Here is a 21,517-nt window from a genome sequence, read left to right on the forward strand (position 1 = left end):
GAAACATCCGTGTAGAATATAATATGCTTGTCGAAATCTGTGAACATCGTCAAAGTAGCGCCAGAAAAAAAGCACTCCAATCCGCCAATCACGTTTCACAATACTTTAATCTACTCGAGTTGCTCATCCAATGAAAACGTTTCATGGTAGAACTTCGAGCTCAGCCATGTTGTGGTTTTGAATGAGGAAGAAGCGGGAGAGGTTATCGTTTAGTGAGTTTATACACCGTATTTTTGTATTTGAAGTATTACATTGGGTTATTTTTGGCCCCTTGGTTATTTAAGAAACATCAATTGCATTGTAGAATGTGGTACTAGTGATTAAACTCAGTCAAGTGCGGATTAAAATCCTAGTAGCTAAAGCCACATACAACCAGTTTGTTAGCTAGCTAGTTTAGCTTGTTAGCTGTGCGAGTTAAATAACGAACTAATTTCAAGGGGAGGAAGGTAACCTGATTAGTAGTGTTGGTCAGTTAACTAACTAGCTACGATTTACTTGCCCCGGCCGAATGACGTTGGGTGGCTTTATGTGCTTTTGGCTGCGCTGGCAGGCAGGTTGGAAGCAACCATAGCGATACCTTTTTTCGCGGGCGGGAGGTTTTAAACTTCTCTAGCTAAACATGTTCAATACATTTTACGAATGGATTGGAACGGGCTTCGCTAATCTCCGCTACGGAGTGCCAGCTCCCGACCAACAGGATAACGTTGATACACACGGAATACAACAACGGCGTCCGATCAGGAGAAAAAGACCCATCGACTGGTAAGTTGAGGTTAATATTAGTTACAATAGCTAACTATCTGTTATTATATTTGTTGTGTTGTAAGTTAGATCATTTAGCTTAGTTTCAGTTGGTGGTGACAAAGGATGACCAGTCAGCTTGTTTTATGACATAACTAGTTGTCTGTTAGTTATGTGTGAGTTGTAAATTTGCTGTCTAGTTCATTGGAATTTGTGGTGAGATGCTAACATGTATGGCGCACATGTGTAAGTGGGTTGTTGAGCAATCAAACTTGCTTACTCAACAACCCCTATGTATGGAGTGGATTGTAACAGGTCGCTGTCTAAAGTGAATGTAGTTAACTAGCTATGAGAGTTCAAATGACAATATCTGCTATCACTGACTGGGTCTCTGGCTTATTCTCATTTTGAATGTTTTCCTCTTTTTCTCAAAGTTTGGAGGACGGAGAGGCCGTTGACCATGATGACCAAGCCATAGCAGTGAAGAAATTCCGGATGGGTAAGCTTTGCTGCAGCCTTGGTCATGCAGTCATAGGCATATATCTTGTTGTCAAACATGTTCTTGGCACTGTGTATACTGTGATCTATAAACAAACCATGGCTCCCTGACTTAGACTGCATTTATGTCTATTACAGGGGATCTTGTTGATACAGTAAAGACTGCGGCTGAAGGGGTGAAGAGCCATAGCGCCAATGTGGCTTCGTGGGTACGGAACAGTATGACCCCTACCTTGAGGAACATACTGCCTGCTTCCCCTGGCCCTCTAGATGAACACCCAGGGGAAGAGCCTCCAGAAGAGCCCCAACTGGAGCCCTCAACCTTTGCACCCCCTCCCTCAACTGTCTGGGAAGAAACTGAGGTATTGGAGCTCTGTTTCAGGGCCCATAATTAGCAAAGCATCTCGGAGTAGGGTGTGCTGATCTTGGATCGGCTTTGACTTTTAAGTCATAATAAATACGAGGGGGGACCTGATCCTAGATCAGCACTCCTTCTCTTAAGATACTTTTTTAATATGGGCCTAGTAGTAGATTTCTACGCATTCATTACTCCAGTTTACTGCAGTCCAGAACTTTGTTATATTCATATTGAACATTAATATCCTGTGTTTTTATGGTGGTGTTTTCAGGTCCTCGAGGTGAGGAACTCTACTCCTCTGGATGGGACGGTTGTTGCTCCCTCAACAACTCTGGAATGGAAAAGCTCTAAATCAGGCAAGACTATTGTACATTTTCTAAACTCTATTCTAAGAATGTCTTTGCCGGCTGGAAATGTCGCTATGGAAATGGACAGTTGTTTGACACACTTTTTCCTCCATTCTTCACTGCAGAGTCCTTTAGAATTGAGAAGTCGATGAAGGAATCGACGGTCTGCAGACGGCAAGTTTGCATGGCTCTTAAACATCGTGAAACGCCCAAAACAAATGGGCACTCTGTCAGTCAGCCTCCTTCCTCCAGCAGCACCTCTAAGCCATGTCCCTCTCCCCACCCGGGAAGGACCCACTTCAGAACACCTACATCAAATAGGTATGCTCATATTGTCAATAGATATAGATCTTCATTTCTCACTGATGAAAAAAGTAATTCTGCTATTAATTAATCAAGCATTGTGCGTGTGCATGAAAACCTCAAATTAGATTGATTTTGAACCATACCATTTCAAGGTTGTGAAAGTGTTTGATTTTCAAAAAAATGCTTAAAAGTGCTTTATTTTCTGTGCGTGATGGTGCTTCATTCACAATAATCTAATTTAATTCTCTATCTCCGTCTGTCCGCAGACGGTTTACCTCAGCAGGGTTGGGTACAGGAAGCGGCTCCATCACCAGCATGTATGAGAAGACCTTCCCTATCCGCGTGGTGCAGAGTCCTTCACATGGCAGCTCCTCCTACCGCCTCCTCAAAGCCAGGGCTCGCTGCACTGCACAAGAGGTCAGATACCACCTACCAGTATTTTTATGGATCCCACTCGCTGCACCGTTTGCTGAACTTTTGCTTTTGGGCTGTTTTGATGAACTTTGTTATATTACTATTATTCTGCTTTGTAAACCAAGATAAACCTGGATAGATACAATATAATAACTTTCCCCCAGAGGGAAGTTTGGTTAAAACATAATGTTGCATCTTTTCCATATCAAAGCCTCATTTATAATATAGTGTTGGGTCCTCTGGGTGTCTCCAGTCTGTCTGTGAGGAGGAGAAGGAGGTGTACAGACAGCTACTGGCCATGGTCTCAGGTGGACAGTCCTCCTTGTGTCACAGCGGCAGCTCCCAGGGCTTTCCGCGCTCACACAGAGACTTGTGAGTACAACAACCACAAAGCCAATACAGTCCTCTCACTTCTCCAGTCTACACAGACAATTCAAATCCAATGTTTAGTGGTCACATATACACATATTTAACAGATGATGTTGTGGGTGTAGTGAAATGCTTGTGTTCCTAGCTCCAATAGTGCAGTAATATCTCACGATATACAAATCTAAAAGTAAAATAATAGAATTAAGAAATATATAAATATTAGGACGAGCAATGTCGGAGTGGCATATTCTAAAATACAGTAGAAATAGAATACAGTATATACATATGAGATGAGTAAAGCAGTATGTAAACATTAGTGGCCAGTGTTCCATTATTAAAGTGGCCAGTGATTCCATGTATATGGGGCACCAGCGTCTAAGGTGCAGGGTTGAGTAACTGGGTGGTAGCCAGCTAGTGATGGCTATTTAACAGTCTGAGGACTTGAGATGGATGCTGTTTTTCAGTATCAAGACATACAGAACAAGGACAGGTAGAAAGAAAGAGGGTAGATGCCCAAAGGTAGATTCAAATATTACAAGTGCGTTAAAATGTACAAATTCACAGCGCCGACTGGTCCAAGTAAGAGGAAAGGCTGCCAGATTTGATCAAATGTTGATAATGTATTTTTCAGAATATATCTAATTCTAAGTGTACAGTGTTTGCCAATTTGCTGAGCCATAATTTGGTAGAGGGAGCTTCCCTCCTTTTCCAAAACAACAAGATACATTTTTTTGCCGAAATGAGACTGTAAGAGAGGAGTTGTTTTGGGGCTTGGTTAATTCGTTTATGGAATCAGACACTCCCAGGATTATCAGAAGTGGGTCTGGGTCAATTGAAGTCTCCAGAACTTCAGAGAGGATCCTAAAAAGTCCACACCAATAACAATACAAGTTAGAGCATAGGGCAAAGCAGTGGACTAGTGTACCCTGCTCAGCCTGACATTTATCACACATAGGGGATGTACCAGGAAATATCCTATGCAGTTTGGTTTTGGAATAGTGTAATCTGTGTAATACCTTGAATTGTATGAGATGATGTCTGGAGTTAATGGAGCAGGTGTGGATATACTCCAAGCTATCTTCCCAGTCTGCCACCGAAATGTCAGTCCCTAGTTCTTCCTCCCATTTTGCCTTAATGGCATCAGTAGACGGTGCGCTAACAGATTGAAGAGCGTCATATAGACGATATATCAGTTTGTCTGAGGTGGGGCATATTTTTTTGCATCCGTCGAACATGGAAGGTTTAGCGTTCCCAAATGTTTGGAGGTGTTTTCTAACAGTCTCTAATCTGTAGGTATCTGAAAAAGTTACTTCTGGGAAGATTATAAGTTTCCTTCAGCAACTCAAAGGAGGCAAAGGTCCCTTCTAAATATAGATCCCCTATGGTATTTATCCCTAGCTCTCCACATCGCTCAAAGGTGTTATCAATGTTAGCGGGGGCAAAGGAGGGATTCCTCGCAACAGGGAGCATGAATGATATTGGTTTAAGATCAAAGTGGACTTTAATTTGCTTCCAGATTCGGACTGCTATGTATAATAGGATTGTTACTATAAAGTGACATCTGCAGATTGACAGGCGACAAAATCACGCTCCATACTAAGCCAGCTGGATGACGGAAGGATGCACCTGTACTGACCTCGCCTTCTGGATGATAGTGGGGTGAACAGGCAGTGGCTCGGGTGGTTGTTGTCCTTGATGATATTTTTGGCCTTCCTGTGACATCGGGTGGTGTAGGTGTCCTGGAGGGCAGGTAGTTTGCCCTCGGTGATATGTTGTGCAGACCTCACTACCCTCTGGAGAGCCTTGTGGTTGTGTGCAGAGCAGTTGCAGTACCAGGCGATGATACAGCCCGACAGGATGCTCTCGATTGTGCATCTGCAAAAGTTTGTGTGTTTTTGGTGACAAGACAAATTTCTTCAGCCTCCTGAGGTTGAAGAGGGGCTGCTGAGCCTTCTTCACCACGCTGTCTATGTGGGTGGACCATTTCGGTTTGTCTGTGATGTGTACGCTGAGGAACTTGACTTTCCACCTTCTCCACTACTGTCCTGTTGATGTGGATGGGGGGGTGCTCCCTCTGCTGTTTCCTGAAGTCCACGATCATCTCCTTTTGTTGAGTGTGAGGTTGTTTTCCTGACACCACAATCCGAGGGCCCTCACCTCCTCCCTGTAGGCCGTCTCGTCGTTGTTGGTAATCAAGCCTACCACTGTAGTGTCGTCTGCAAACTTGATGATTGAGTTGGAGGCGTGCATTGCCACGCAGTCATGGCTGAACAGGGAGTACAGGAGAGAGCTGAGAACGCACTCTGCTATGGCCTGTTTGTGTCTGCAAACTTGATGATATGAGTTGGGTTGTGTGTGGCCAAGTGGTTGTGGGTGAACAGGGAGTACAGGAGGGGGCTGAGTATGCACACTTGTGGGGCCCCAGTGTTGAGGATCAGCGAAGTGAGATGTTTCCTACCTTCACCACCTGGGGGTGGCCTGTCAAGAAGTCCAGGACCCAGTTGCACAGGGTGGGGTTCAGACTCAGGGCCCTGAGCTTGATGATGAGCTTGGAGGGTACTATGGTGTTGAATGCTGAGCTATAGTCAATGAACAGCATTCTTACATAGGTAATCCTCTTGTCCAGGTGGGATAGGGCAGCTGTAGTCGATGAACAGCATTCTTACATAGGTAATCCTCTTGTCCAGGTGGGATAGGGCAGTGTGCAGTGTGATGGCGATTGCATCGTCTTGTGGATATATTGGGGCGGTAAGCAAATTGAAGTGGGTCTAGAGTGTCAGGTAGGGTGGAGGTGATATGATCCTTGACTAGTCTCTCAAAGCACTTCATGATGACCAGAAGTGAGTGCTACGGGGCGATAGTCATTTAGTTCAGTTACCTTTGCTTTCTTGGTTTCTTGGGTACAGGAACAATGGTGGACATCTTGAAGCAAGTGGGTACAGCAGACTGGTATAGGGAGATATTGAATATGTCTGTAAACACACCAGCTTGCTGGTCTGTGCATGCTCTGAGGATGCGGCTAGCAATACCGTCTGGGCCGGCAGCCTTGCGAGGGTTAACGCTTAACTGTCTTACTCACGTCAGCCACGGAGAACAAGAGCCCGCAGTCTTCTGGGGCTCTTGTTCTCCGGGCCGCGTCGATGGTGTTGTGTTATGCTCAAAGTGGGCGAGGAAGGTGTTTAGCAAGACATTGGTGTCCGTGACATGGCTGGTTTTCCCTTTGTAGTCCGTGATAGTCTGTAGACCCTGCCACATGTCTTGTGACTGAGCTGTTGAATTGCAACTCCACTTTGTCTCTGTACTGAAGTTTTGCCTCTGATTGCCATTGTTTGTATTCAGCCATATTCCCAGTCACCTTGCTATGGTTAAATGCGGTGGTTCGAGCTTCCAGTTTTGCGCGAATGCTGCCATCTATCGACTGTTTCTGGTTTGGGCAGGTTTTAATAGTCCCAGTGGGATCCACATCCCCTATACACTTCCTGATGAACTCAGTCTCCATGTCCGTGTATACATCAATGTTATTATCCGAGGCTACCCGGAACATATCCCAGTCCGCATGATCAAAACTATCTTGAAGCATGGATTCCGATTGGTCAGACCAGCGTTGAATAGACAGCACGGTTATTTCCTGTTTGAGTTTCTTTAGTGATGCTCAATGACATGTACTGGCAAGTTGATGCAAGTGCACATGTTTTCTACTTCTCCTTGGGGTTTCTAATCCTACATTTAGTCCATACATTTTAGTGTACTGGTGCTCCATTCTAGTATTCTCCTCCCCTTTCCCTTAGTTCTGACCTGCGTCCGTCTCTCGCCCTCAATCACTCTCAGCACCAGCTTCCTGAATACCAGCAGACGTCTGCTCCAGTGTTCGTCCCCTGCCGGGTCAGGAGATGCCTCACGGGTACCAAGTGGACCACCAAGCCCCCGTCCAGAGTCCAGCAACGTCCCCAGCCCAGGGGAGGGCTCCTCCAGTGGGGCAGGGAACCAGCCATGGGCCTCTGACTCAGACCTCAGCCCCAGGGGACCAGAGCCAGTACAGTCTGCCCCTTCCTCAGTTAGCATACTGGACACCTCTTCTCAGGACTCACAATCATCAGGTAATACATGAGACAATCATTTTTCAATTCCTCCAAGGTGATTCAATTGATATAAACTTAATTCATCCCTTTGAATTGCTCGTAGGGAATGAATAACGTTTATTGAATTGATGGTTGGACGCTGTAGAACCAACCTGTTTCTCTCCTCCCCATCATGGGGTTGTGGTCACCTCTCGTCTTGTTCTGTACAGCTCATGACGGGGACTCCGTAATCATTGTGAAAGAGCAGAAGGGCAAAAAGCCAGACAGTTCAAGGTAAGCATTTTGAATAGTTTGTTTTTGTTTCTGTTGTGGCTGTTTTGTTATGTGCTTTGTTGTCCCCATCTAACCTGGTTACTTTCTGTCTCTGCAGTGTACCATGCTACCAAGCTGAGCTCTGGATCAAAGAATTGTAAGTCCCCTGATTCCTTACACTCATGATTGGTACTGTTTTTCTTTCTTGGTAGATTCATAGTTAGCTGTATATCGCCATGCGCCGGTGCATACTAGATGCTACGCAGAAATAAAAATGAAACCATCTTCTAACCCATTACAGAAGTCCTTTCCTCAAGTCAATTTGTGTGTCTGTGTTTCCCAGGACTAGCATGTACGACTTCCGTGCCCGGGAGAGACGGAGGCAGATAGAGGGGCAGGAGGCCCTAGCTGCTCAGCTGCTGCGACAGGTACTTACTCTGTCCTCCTCATTGGTGTGATGTCAGCCGTCATTTCAATACATAGTCCTACACATACCTCAGCCGTGGTCCACAGAAATAAGTTCTCCCTATAGGCTTTATTCATCATAGCATAAGAATATGAAATGAGATGCTCTTTTATCACTCTGAAATGAACATTCACCTCTGTGGCGGTAGCTCTGACCCTAACCCTCTCCTGCTGTGGTCCAGCGTATATCAGAAGACAGCCAGCTGGGCCACAGGCCCGTGGAGCTGCATGTTAGAGTCCCTCTGGAGAAGGAGGTTCCTCTGGCTGCCTTCATAGAGGAACCCAAACCCACAGAGGAGGAACCAGAGTTCCCCGAGCTCACTGAGGTACATTCACTGTTTTTTAGTTTTGTCTATTGTGAGAAAGAGCATTGCCAATAAAATGCATTATTGTTATTTTATTGTTAAGTACATCGAGGTGTTTTAAATGCAGTTTAAATAAGTCAAATTGATTTGATCACTGTGCGCATCAGGAATGTACATAATAATAATAATAATAATAGATTGGATTTATATAGCACTTTTCTACCAACTGAGGTTTTTATCTAAGTTAACTAGGCAACTCAGTTAAGAACAAATTCTTATTTACAATGACGGCCAAACCCGGACGACACTGGGCCAATTCTGCGCCGCCCTATGGGATTCCCCTTCATGGCGGAATGTGATACAGCTTGGATACTGGTACTTAAAGCTCTTTACATAGTAGGGGAAAACTCACCTCACCCACCACAGTGATCATTCTGTGCCAGAACGCTCACCACACATCAGCTATCAGGTGGAGAGGTGAGGAGTGATCTATGCCATTTAGCCTTTAGCTGAGCCGTCTTGTTTGTGTGTCCGTGCCATCCAGGATATGGAGGGGGAGGTGGGCCAGGCGCTGATGGTAGGCAGCCAGGACGAGGTGCTGAGTGAAGGCTTCAGACTCACCATCACACGCAAAGATCTCCAGACACTCAGCCACCTCAACTGGCTCAACGATGAGGTGAGAGCTCATCACACTGCTTCTGTCACTCAGCCACCTCAACTGGCTCAACGACGAGGTGAGAGCTCATCACACTGCTTCTGTCACTCAGCCACCTCAACTGGCTCAACGATGAGGTGAGAGCTCATCACACTGCTTCTGTCACTCAGCCACCTCAACGACGAGGTGAGAGCTCATCACACTGCTTCTGTCACTCAGCCACCTCAACTGGCTCATCACACTGCTTCTGTCACTCAGCCACCTCAACTGGCTCATCACACTGCTTCTGTCACTCAGCCACCTCAACTGGCTCATCACACTGCTTCTGTCACTCAGCCACCTCAACGACGAGGTGAGAGCTCATCACACTGCTTCTGTCACTCAGCCACCTCAACTGGCTCAACGACGAGGTGAGAGCTCATCACACTGCTTCTGTCACTCAGCCACCTCAACTGGCTCAACGACGAGGTGAGAGCTCATCACACTGCTTCTGTCACTCAGCCACCTCAACTGGCTCAACGACGAGGTGAGAGCTCATCACACTGCTTCTGTCACTCAGCCACCTCAACTGGCTCAACGACGAGGTGAGAGCTCATCACACTGCTTCTGTCACTCAGCCACCTCAACTGGCTCAACGACGAGGTGAGAGCTCATCACACTGCTTCTGTCACTCAGCCACCTCAACTGGCTCAACGACGAGGTGAGAGCTCATCACACTGCTTCTGTCACTCAGCCACCTCAACTGGCTCAACGACGAGGTGAGAGCTCATCACACTGCTTCTGTCACTCAGCCACCTCAACTGGCTCAACGACGAGGTGAGAGCTCATCACACTGCTTCTGTCACTCAGCCACCTCAACTGGCTCAACGACGAGGTGAGAGCTCATCACACTGCTTCTGTCACTCAGCCACCTCAACTGGCTCAACGACGAGGTGAGAGCTCATCACACTGCTTCTGTCACTCAGCCACCTCAACTGGCTCAACGACGAGGTGAGAGCTCATCACACTGCTTCTGTCACTCAGCCACCTCAACTGGCTCAACGACGAGGTGAGAGCTCATCACACTGCTTCTGTCACTCAGCCACCTCAACTGGCTCAACGACGAGGTGAGAGCTCATCACACTGCTTCTGTCACTCAGCCACCTCAACTGGCTCAACGACGAGGTGAGAGCTCATCACACTGCTTCTGTCACTCAGCCACCTCAACTGGCTCAACGACGAGGTGAGAGCTCATCACACTGCTTCTGTCACTCAGCCACCTCAACTGGCTCAACGACGAGGTGAGAGCTCATCACACTGCTTCTGTCACTCAGCCACCTCAACTGGCTCAACGACGAGGTGAGAGCTCATCACACTGCTTCTGTCACTCAGCCACCTCAACTGGCTCAACGACGAGGTGAGAGCTCATCACACTGCTTCTGTCACTCAGCCACCTCAACTGGCTCAACGACGAGGTGAGAGCTCATCACACTGCTTCTGTTTGCTCATTTTTCTGTGCCTACTGTGAGTTGTTTTTATTTAGTGTGGGTGAGAGTGACAACTGAGTGTACTGGACAGGTGTCTCTAGTGTACTGGACAGGTGTCTCTAGTGTACTGGACAGGTGTCTCTAGTGTACTGGACAGGTGTCTCTAGTGTACTGGACAGGTGTCTCTAGTGTACTGGACAGGTGTCTCTAGTGGAGGTCGACCGATTCTGATTTTTCAACGCCGATACCGATTTATTGGAGGACCAAAAAAAGCCAATACCAATTAATCCACCAATTTATTATTCTTTTGTGTATGTATGCATACAGTTGAAGTCGGAAGTTTACATGCACCTTAGCCAAATACATTTAAACTCAGTTTTTCACAATTCCTGACATTTAATCCTAGTAAAAATTCCCTGTCTTAGGTCAGTTAGGATCACCACTTTATTTTAAGAATGTGAAATGTCAGAATAATAGCAGAGAGAATGATTTATTTCAACTTTTATTTCTTTCATCACATTCCTAGTGGGTCAGAAGTTTACATGCACTCAATTAGTATTTGGTAGCATTGCCTTTAAATTGTTTAACTTGGGTCAAATGTTTCGGTAGCTTTCCACAAGCCTCCCACAATAATTTGGGTGAATTTTGGCCCATTCCTCCTAACATTGCTGGCGTAACTGAGTCATGTTTGTAGGCCTCCTTGCTCGCACACGCCTTTTCAGTTCTGCCCACAAATTTTCTATGGGATTGAGGTCAGGGCTTTATGATGGCCACTCCAATACCTTGACTTTATTGTCCTTAAGCCATTTTGCCACAACTTTGGAAGTATGCTTGGGGTCATTGTCCATTTGGAAGACCCATTTGCGACCAAGCTTTAACTTCCTGACTGAAGTCTTGAGATGTTGCTTCAATATATCCGCATAATTTACCTCCCTCATGATGCCATCTATTTTGTGAAGTGCACCAGTCCCTCCTGCAGCAAAGCACCCCCACAACATTCTGCTGCCAGGGTTGGGATGGTGTTCTTCAGCTTGCAAGCCTCCCCCTTTTTCCTCCAAACATAACGATGGTCATTATGGCCAAACAGTTCTATTTTTTTCCCCATCAGATCAGAGGACATTTCTCCAAAAAGTACGGTCTTTGTCTCCATGTGCAGTTACAAACCATAGTCTGGCTTTTTTATGGTGGTTTTGGAGCAGTGGCTTCTTCCTTGCTGAGCGGCCTTTCAGGTTATGTCGATATAGGACTCGTTTTACTGTGGATATAGATACTTTTGTACCTGTTTCCTCCAGCATCTTCACAAGGTTCTTTGCTGTTGTTCTGGGATTGATTTGCACTTTTAGCACCAAAGTACGCTCATCTCTAGGAGACAGAACATGTCTCCTTCCTGAGCGGAATGACGGCTGCGTGGTCCCATAGTGTTTATACATGCGCACTATTGTTTGTACAGATGAACGTGGTACCTTCAGGCATTTGGAAATTACACCCAAGGATGAACCAGACTTGAGGTCTTCAAAAAAAACTGATGTCTTGGTTGATTTCTTTTGATTTTCCCATGATGTCAAGCAAAGAGGCACTGAGTTTGAAGGTAGGCCTTGAAATACATCCACAGGTACACCTCCAATTGACTCAAATGATGTCAGTTAGCCTATCAGAAGCTTCTAAAGCCATGACATCATTTTCTGGAATTTTCCACACTGTTTAAAGGCACAGTCAACTTCGTGTATGTAAACTTCTGACCCACTGGAATTGTGATACAGTGATTTTTATAAGTGAAATGATCTGTCTGTAAACAATTGTTGGAAAAATGACTTGTGTTCATGCACAAAGTAGATGTCCTAACCGACTTGCCAAAACTATAGTTTGTTGACAAGAAATTTGTGGAGTGGTTGAAAAACGAGTTTTAATGACTCCAACCTAAGTGTATTTAAACTTCCAACTTCAACTGTATGTATGTGTAATGACAATTACAACAATACTGAATGAACAATGTACACTTTTTATTTTAACTTAATATAATACATATTATCTATTTAGTCTCAAATAAATAATTAAACATGCTCAATTTGGTTTAAATAATGCAAAAACACAGTGTTGGAGAAAAGTAAAAGTGCAATATGTGCCATGTAAAAAAGCTAACGTTTAAGTTCCTTGCTCAGAACATATGAAAGCTGGTGGTTCAACATTCCCAGTTAAGAAGTTTTAGGTTGTAGTTATTATAGGAATTATGACGCGTCGACTATTTCTCTCTATACCATTTGTATTTTTTTATACCTTTGACTGTTGAATGTTCTAATGGGCACTTTAGTATTGCCAGCCTAATCTCAGGAGTTGATAGGCTTGAAGTCATAAACAGCGCTGTGATCAAGCATTGCTAAGAGCTGCTGGCAAACACAGTAAAGTTTGAATGAATGCTTACGAGCCTGCTGCTGCCTTCCACCGCTCAGTCAGACTGCTCTATCAAATGTCAAATCATAGACTTAATTATAATATAATAAACACAGAAATACGAGCCTTTGGTCATTAATATGGTCAAATCCAGAAACTATCATTTTGTGTACTGGACAGGATATGTACGCAGTAGTGTACTGGACAGGATATGTACGCAGTAGTGTACTGGACAGGATATGTACGCAGTAGTATACTGGACAGGATATGTACGCAGTAGTGTACTGGACAGGATATGTACGCAGTAGTATACTGGACAGGATATGTACGCAGTAGTGTACTGGACAGGATATGTACGCAGTAGTATACTGGACAGGATATGTACGCAGTAGTGTACTGGACAGGATATGTACGCAGTAGTGTCCTGGACAGGATATGGACGCAGTAGTGTCCTGGACAGGATATGGACGCAGTAGTGTCCTGGACAGGATATGGACGCAGTAGTGTCCTGGACAGGATATGGACGCAGTAGTGTCCTGGACAGGATATGGACGCAGTAGTGTCCTGGACAGGATATGGACGCAGTAGTGTCCTGGACAGGATATGGACGCAGTAGTGTCCTGGACAGGATATGGACGCAGTAGTGCCCTGGACAGGATATGGACGCAGTAGTGCCCTGGACAGGATATGGACGCAGTAGTGCCCTGGACAGGATATGGACGCAGTAGTGCCCTGGACAGGATATGGACGCAGTAGTGCACTGGACAGGATATGGACGCAGTAGTGCCCTGGACAGGATATGGACGCAGTAGTGCCCTGGACAGGATATGGACGCAGTAGTGCCCTGGACAGGATATGGACGCAGTAGTGCCCTGGACAGGATATGGACGCAGTAGTGCCCTGGACAGGATATGGACGCAGTAGTGCCCTGGACAGGATATGGACGCAGTAGTGTCCTGGACAGGATATGGACGCAGTAGTGTCCTGGACAGGATATGGACGCAGTAGTGTCCTGGACAGGATATGTTGTATTTTCTTCATCCGTTGCCTCTCCTTTTACTCTGCAGGTGATCAACTTCTACATGAACCTGCTGGTGGAACGCAGTAAGGATCCCAGCCTGCCGACGGTCCACACCTTCAACACCTTCTTCTTCCCAAAGCTACGCAGCGCAGGCTACTCTGCCGTACGCCGCTGGACCAAAAAGATGGACATCTTCTCAATGGACGTCATACTGGTGCCTGTCCACCTGGGGGTGCACTGGTGCCTCTCTGTGAGTACTGAACAGCAGCCCTGTTATAACTAACTATTATACTGCAACTCTCCTCCAGTCAGCAATGCCTGCTTCCATCTAAAGAGCCGAGCTGTACTGGGCGGGCCTGGCACCTTTCTGGAAAGGACAGTGTAAAAACAATATATCAGAGTCAGGACAATGTGGTTCAGTTCGGCCCTGTAGTGTGACGTTTTTATTAACATCCTTCTCTTCTCAGGTAGTGGATCTCCGTAACAAGAGTATCACGTACTTTGATTCAATGGGAGGGAACAATGACGAAGCCTGCAGGATACTGCTGCAATACCTGCAGCAGGAAAGCAAGGACAAGAAGGGCAAAGACCTGGATACTGCAGAATGGACTCTGCAGAGCAAGAAACGCAATGTGAGTGTTATATATCTAACCGGGAACTCTGTCAACTCAACATTCGTTAACACATCACTGATGATGTTGCCATCTTAACGTTTATCTCCAAAATATTTCTCCCATTAGGAGATTCCTCAGCAGATGAATGGAAATGACTGTGGAATGTTCACATGTAAATATGCAGAGTATGTCACCAAAGACAAGCCAATCACATTCACACAAGTAAGTACTGTAAAATTTGAATAAATATCCCAGGAGTTTATGATTCAAGCACCAAGCTGCCCCTGTGTGTGTTGGAGACAGGCTTGTATTGGAGGCCAGTGTTTAATACAGTCTGAGGTGTGCAAAGCCCGGGTCACCCTGTTATGATTCCGTTTTCTCACTCATTTAATGTTCTATCACCAATAGCCCTGTTTGATATTCAGAACTCTGTTTCAAACGGGATGAATTGATTAGTAATTTTCACTGGTTACATGGACAGACTTGTGTTTTGACAAGCAGGGATCAAAAATGTAGCGTTAGGTAGGTTCTGTGAAATTCTACTGGAGCAGACTGGCCTAAAGCGGGCACGCATCATTTTACACCCGGCACTTGTAAGAGACTGCCGTTTATTTGATCAAATGTGAAGCCATGGCCGGTCACTATATGAGACCGCGACCTGTTGGAGACTCTGGGTTTAATGGAAGTGTTACGGTAAGCATGAGCAGTCCTGCCAGTACAGGAAATGTCCTACAATCCAATGACTTGACTATGAGTAACTCAGTATTTCCCTTCCCTCCAATTGGCAGAAACACATGCCCTACTTCAGGAGACGCATGGTCTGGGAGATATTGAATCGGAAACTGTTGTGATGAAATCGTGGAGAGATTTTTGAACTGATTGCTAAAGGGGAGGTGTCTGCAATGATGATGGAGCCCAAGACGCTGTGGCTGTTAAACTGGAGGAGGATTCAGCTGGTCTGCTCCTGGATGGGAAAGAGACTCAGAACAGGGACCTATGACCTTATCAGGTGGAGCTCTGAGGTCCCCACACACAAGTCCATTCCAGTGGAGGAGCTGACTCTATCTCTAAGGGTTTGCTAATTTGGTCTTGAGCTTGAAAGGAGGAATGGAATAGAAAAGCAAAGCACTACCTCATCTCAGTGTTTTATGTTGTGGTCCACTGTCACAAGTTGGGAGGTCTCGGTCCACTGTCACACGTTGGGAGGTCTCGGTCCACTGTCACACGTTGGGAGGTCTCGGTCCACTGTCACACGTTGGGAGGTCTCGGTCCACTGTCACAAGTTGGGAGGTCTCGGTGCATCACCCAGCAGAGTTTGAATTCTCATCAGAACTTCTGTCTAGTGAAGTTGGACCAACCAGTATTTTGTCACTGATATTTTTGTAAACTACTTAAGTACAGCTCAAAGAAAGTTTGTTGTGATCTGACGCTGACACCTTATTTTTCTATAGTCTATGGTTAAGACCCATACCTGGTTCAATCAGAACACTATGGTTAAGACCCATACCTGGTTCAATCAGAACACTATGGTTAAGACCCATACCTGGTTCAATCAGAACACTATGGTTAAGACCCATACCTAGTTCAATCAGAACACTATGGTTAAGACCCATACCTGGTTCAATCAGAACACTATGGTTAAGACCCATACCTGGTTCAATCAGAACACTATGGTTAAGACCCATACCTGGTTCAATCAGAACACTATGGTTAAGACCCATACCTGGTTCAATCAGAACACTATGGTTAAGACCCATACCTAATTCAATCAGAGAACAGATGCGGTGACATTCATTGATTTATATCTGGACACCCACATTTGATTTTAGCTAAATTGAAAATATGCAACTGATTACGGTACGTGTACCATTACCTCAGAGTATCATTTGTAAAGGGGTTGCTATTGTATTGTACTTTTTTAGTTTACCTTTATTTAACTAGACAAGTTAAGAACACATTTTTATTTACAATGACGGACGATGCTGGGCCAAATTGTGCGCCGCCCTATGGGACTCCTATCACAGCCGGATGTGATACAGCCTGGATTTGAACCAGGGTGTCTAGTGACGACGCAAGCACTGAGATGTCGTGCATTGTGCCACTCGGGAGCCCCATACTTGAGGTGACACTAATATCTTCATTGGTAATTGGACCCCAAAACAGATAAGCTGCAGTGATGCTTCCTTGATCAAGAGACCTATAGTTCCAAGACTTAAACTGTAACTTGAAGTTTAGTCTATTTTGTTGAAATAAGCAAAGCCAAAAAAACATTTTAGGGCTTTTGTCAGGATATTTTCAACATTGTACATACAATGTCTTGGATAATGTATTTAATATACATTTTGTACCTTTTTTCTTATATTTTGTATCTCGAGCAATCTTTTTTTGAAATAAATCAAGTTGTGTATATGCCTCTGTTTGGAAAGGTGTACTGTACATGAACATACAAAGTAATAAAAGGCACATGGAAAAAAACATGTTTTTATTTTAAAAAAGCACCAAGTTCAAAAACATCAAACCAAAAAAAACTCTTAACTGTTTTATCTAGAACAGGACAATTAAGACCTGCTAGTGTGGCACATGAGAAAATTGGAGAAAAGTGAATAAAGGGACAATCACTAGAACCCACTTCTCTGCAAACCTTCAAATCCTAATTTGCCAGCAAGATGTTTCAAGTGGACTCATGTAAATCACGTGTCACTCATTCCACGGAGGGCTGAGAATCTGCGGGTTTTTCACTTCCAACTTGATTGATGAATTAAGGTCAGTGATTAGTAAGTAACTCCCCTAACCTGGTTGTCATTTGGAAAGTATTCAGACCCCTACCCTTTTTCCACAATAGATTTTTTCCCTCGTTAATCTACACAATACCCCATAATGACAGGTTTTTAGACATTTCTGAAAATGTATTTACAAAAGTATTCAGACCCTTTACTCAGTACTTTGTTAAAGCACCTTTTGGCAGTGATTACAGCCTCAAGTCTTCTTGGGTATGACGCTACAAGCTTGGCACATCTGTATTTGGGGAGTTTATCCCATTCTTTGCAGATCCTCTCAAAGCTCTGTCAGGTTGGATGGGGAGTATTGCTGCGCAGCTATTTTCAGGTCTCTCCAGATGTTCAAGTCCGGGCTCTGGCTGGGCCAGTCAAGGACATTCAGAGACTTGTCCCAAAGCCACTCCTGCGTTGTCTTGGCTCTGTGCTTAGGGTCATTGTCCTGTTGGAAGGTGAACCATCGCCCCAGTCTGAGGTCCTGAGCAGGTTTTCATCAAGGATCTCTGTACTTTGCTCCGTTCATATTTCCCTCGATCCTGACTAGTCTCCCAGTCCCTGCTGCTGAAAAACATCCCCACAGCATGATGCTGCCACCACCATGCTTCACTGTAGGGATGGTGCCAGGTTTCCTCCAGGCATGACTCTTGGCATTCAGGCCAAAGAGTTCAATCTTGGTTTCATGAGGCCACAGAATCTTGTTTCTCATGGTCGGAGTCCTTTGGGTGCCGTTTGGCAAACTCCAAGCTGGCTGTCGTGCCTTTTAATGAGGAGTGTCTTCCGTCTGGCCATTCTACCATAAAGGCCTGATTGGTGGAGTGCTGCAGACATGGTTGTCCTTCTAGAAGGTTCTCCCATCTCCACAGAGGAACTCTGGAGCTCTGTCCGGGTCACCATCGGGTTCTTGGTCACCTCCCTGACCAAGGCCCTTCTCCCTCAATTGTTCAGTTTGACCGAGCGGCCATCTCTAGGAAGAGTCTTGAGGTTTTCAAACTTCTTCCATTTTAAGAATGATGGAGGCCACTGTGTCCTTTGGGATCTTCAATGCTGCAGAAATGTTTTGGTACTCTTCCCCAGATCTGTGCCTCGCCACAATCCTTTCTTGGAGCTCTACAGACAATTCCTTCAACCTCATGGCTTGGTTTTTGCTCTGACATGCACTGTCAACTGTGGGACCTTTTATATAGACGGGTGTGTGCCTTTCCAAATCATGTCTAATCAATTGAATTTACCACAGGTGGACTCCAATCAAGCTGTAGAAACATTAAGGATGATCAATGGAAACAGGATGCACCTGAGCTCAATTTTGAGTCTCATAGCAAAGTGTCTGAATACTTATGTAACTACATTTTTCTTCTAAAAATCTGTTTTCACTTTGTCATTATGGGGTATTGTGTGTAGATAAGGAAAACATTTTATTTAATCCATTTTAGAATAAGGCTGTAATGTAACAATGTTGAAAAGTGAAGAGGTCTGAATACTTTCCAAATGCACTGTGGGTCTTAATTGAAAGGGAAAACCAGCAGACACCATTAGGCCCTCTATGTAATGACATTGACACCCCTGAATGAATATCTGAACTATGGAAAAGGGCAAGAGCATTTTGACGTTTCAAACTAAGGCTGAACATTTTATTTGAGTTAAACAACAATCTGGAATGATGACGGCCTCAATAAATATGACGGATAATGTATCAAACATTGAATTGTGGTTTCCTAAGACTGATTCTACAAATCTAAGATAAGTATTCTTGTTTATCAAACATTTGCAGACAATGGATGAATGTTTCCAGATAGCAATGTAGTGTAGCACCCTTTAAATCCCCTCTTGATGAAGTCTAAGGCATTTCTGTGATTCTTACTTCCTACCATAAATGAATGAATGGCTTAATTCATAGAGATTATTACTAGTGTCAACAAAGCTTGGCATGTACAGTAACAAATCAATGGAAAGGAACAAGATAAAAGAAATTACAGATTTATTCTACAGTATTGATCACTTAGAAGAAATGTTCAAATGCCTACCGGAAGTCGTCTTTGGTAACAAACAAAAAAGATCTACCAATATTTGGTTAACCAACAACAATAAGGACCCTATCTGGATGGACAAGGTAGTCTGTATCCCATTGTTAGGAGATGGTGTGAGGCTGTTTGCAAGATAGCTGAGGGATTTGCTCCAATCTCATGAACCATTCCCTTTTATGCAGCCATCTCACTGTCATTAGATGAACAATGAGGCTGATAGTCTTACAACTAGAGGTTTTGGATTAAGTTAAACTCAAATGAAAGCCACTGATAGCAGAATGATACATTTGTGTTTCAAAAGTCCATTGTTGTCACCTGAAATATAAGTATTGCATTATTGTAGACAAATTAATTGCATAGATCACTGGCCATTTTGAGAAATAACAGTCGGATTGGAGCCTAGTTTCTGAACATAGGACAGAAGAGTGAGGATATGGACACAGTACCTGCTGTGACTGTGAGACGCCTTGAGAACCATGGAAGTTGTGACCTCATAAAACATCTCAGGACCTTGCACATTAACATTGTGCAAGGTTCCACATTGCTAGAGAGGTAATATTACTTTTCAGACACAGCATTCCCTAACCGCTGACTGACTGAATGACTACCACTTGGGACACATTTCAGAAATTATTTGTAAGAGGTATAACACAATTATCTTGGACTGATGGGCAGTAAGCACACCACTGCAAAAGTGTGAAAGTGCCAAAACCTGTTGACACAGACGGATTGGAAATCTCAAACATTTGAAGCCTTTTCCATGGGATTGAAAATAAAACCAGAGATGGAGAAAAAGCAAAACACGGTTCTCACTAGCAGGAGTACTGCTATGACTGGAAGTGCCTTTTTCGTATCAGGTTAGGAGACTTGGGTTAAGGTTAGGAAAAGGGTTAGGGTTAGCTAAATGTTCTAAGCTGCTATGAAACTTAACTTCCGGTCGTAGCTGTATTCCTTGTAGTCACAACCCAAAACATGACAGTAATGGCAGACACTATTTGAAAAGAAAAAGCCAACAAATATATATTTTTTACTTGAATCTACTGTCCAAAGAAACAAGTACCTACTCAATGCACACTACCAAAAATAACATTGATCAATCTTAAAAGTATTAAATTGAATTAAAAAAAAAAGAAATCAAGAACTTTCTTTAAATAAACAAAATTTTCACTCAATCAAAACAAACAAACAAAAACAGAGGAATCAACAGACAGAGAAAGCTGGAATCAAAAAGACACGGCAAAGTATCTCAGTACTGGCCATACTTTTTGGATCTGTAATTTACTTCTTTAAACTACTAGCTCAACACTCAATGACATGAACTCCTAAGAACAACTTTGGGTCTTTAAACGGTAGCAGCTTAACCCACTAAAACCAAATTGAAAGACTTATTTATGTTGTTGGGTAGCATTGGAGCAATTTAGCATTAAATTCACAAAATATAACCAACAACTAAATTACTCTGTCAAATTTTGTTGTGCGTATATTTTTCATTTTCCCTGTATAGTTTTATTATAATTGGCCAGAATCTGGAAATAATAATTTCAATATATTTGATTGTCTTAAGCGTTCTTTCTAAATATCTATTTAAATTGTGACAATTTTAACTAGGGACCCAAGTGCTAAAAACAGTAAGACCACTTCCAATAATGTTTCATTCTCCTGCAATACTTGTCCCGTTAGAGAGAGAACAGTTGATACCACCAGATGACTCCTCTAAGATAACCCTCTAAGTAACTTGAGCAGTTTGTTCAGCCTTCTCTCTTCAAACAATTACACAATTAAAACAAGCAGCGTGAAGTGAACAAAAACAACAATGGCATTGTGAAATGAAGAAACAAATCATTGATCATTTACTTTTTGAATCTGTGCAACAAAAACAAACTGACGAAAAGCTTAAAAATAACATGACAAAAAAAATCTGCATATAAAAAATGTAAAAGTAAAACTAAAGAACGACTGTAAAATGACACATGGTGGTGTAACTTATATTGCTGGTTTTCATTCTCCCCAGAATAGTGTGAAAAATGATTTGTTAATACGTGCACAGAAAATAATGTGTGTTGTGTTTTTCTCTTTCTTCGACTATAGAGTCATGTTCTGTTATCAAAATAGATGTTCCACATGTCCAACAGTTGACCATAACCTCTGATTTGAAAATATCCTTTTGTCTTTAGTGTGACAGTCTGGTCCGTATTCCTCCGTCTGTCTGGTGTGTACTGCCCAGAGTCACTATGAGCTGAGCTGTATGGACGGCAGGTTGCCCAGGAGACAGACTAGTAAACCCACCAGTGTCTCCTCTTCACTTGCTGTGCTGGTAGGAGTAGTCTGGGTGTTCTGTGGGCGTCTCCAGGGCAACCTGTTGTAGGACGGCAAGTTCCTGTTAACATATTGAAGAGGTGAGGAGGATCAATTGATCATTGAACCGTCAGTGAAGTGACTGTGTA

The 21,517-nt window shown here is 43.9% G+C and overlaps 2 protein-coding genes across 4 annotated transcripts in view; one reads left to right on the forward strand and one right to left on the reverse strand.

Annotated features, from left to right (window-relative positions):
- The first annotated feature begins 158 nt into the window (after positions 1 to 158).
- Positions 159 to 16,687, forward strand: LOC106572650 (sentrin-specific protease 1). Of its 2 annotated transcripts, XM_014147017.3 has the most exons (17): positions 159 to 762; positions 1,176 to 1,240; positions 1,378 to 1,601; positions 1,869 to 1,953; positions 2,070 to 2,265; positions 2,517 to 2,667; positions 2,918 to 3,036; positions 6,862 to 7,130; positions 7,322 to 7,385; positions 7,483 to 7,521; positions 7,708 to 7,792; positions 8,012 to 8,155; positions 8,679 to 8,810; positions 13,711 to 13,914; positions 14,132 to 14,296; positions 14,405 to 14,500; positions 15,067 to 16,687. In XM_014147017.3, the coding sequence occupies exons 1-17, from the start codon at positions 620 to 622 to the stop codon at positions 15,127 to 15,129; spliced, it is 2,244 nt and encodes a 747-aa protein (XP_014002492.1). In that variant the 5' UTR covers positions 159 to 619; the 3' UTR covers positions 15,130 to 16,687. The 2 variants fall into 2 exon arrangements, with proteins under 2 accessions (XP_014002492.1, XP_014002493.1); XM_014147018.3 differs by lacking the exon at positions 8,679 to 8,810.
- Positions 16,688 to 16,745: 58 nt separating this feature from the next.
- LOC106572655 (RNA-binding motif, single-stranded-interacting protein 2) overlaps positions 16,746 to 21,517 on the reverse strand; it is a 140,304-nt gene continuing 135,532 nt past the window's right edge. The window contains exon 13 of one of the 2 annotated variants that reach the window (XM_045696327.2): positions 16,746 to 21,429. In XM_045696327.2, coding sequence (XP_045552283.1) covers positions 21,373 to 21,429 — 57 coding nt within the window. In that variant the 3' untranslated portion in view covers positions 16,746 to 21,372. Of the gene's footprint in view, positions 21,451 to 21,517 lie in introns of both variants that reach the window. The other variant, XM_014147030.3, reaches the window with a different exon arrangement.

The sequence above is a fragment of the Salmo salar genome, chromosome 15, assembly GCF_965601325.2.
Source record: "Salmo salar chromosome 15, fSalSal1, whole genome shotgun sequence".
Classification (NCBI taxonomy): domain Eukaryota; kingdom Metazoa; phylum Chordata; class Actinopteri; order Salmoniformes; family Salmonidae; genus Salmo; species Salmo salar.

Bases quoted from the DNA above. Each gene is read 5' to 3' on its own strand.
- LOC106572650 (XM_014147017.3), top strand. From the start codon at position 620: ATGTTCAATACATTTTACGAATGGATTGGAACGGGCTTCGCTAATCTC. The intron at 1,602-1,868 runs GTATTGGAGCTC...TGGTGTTTTCAG, and splicing joins CTGTCTGGGAAGAAACTGAG to GTCCTCGAGGTGAGGAACTC. The intron at 13,915-14,131 runs GTGAGTACTGAA...TTCTCTTCTCAG, and splicing joins GGGTGCACTGGTGCCTCTCT to GTAGTGGATCTCCGTAACAA.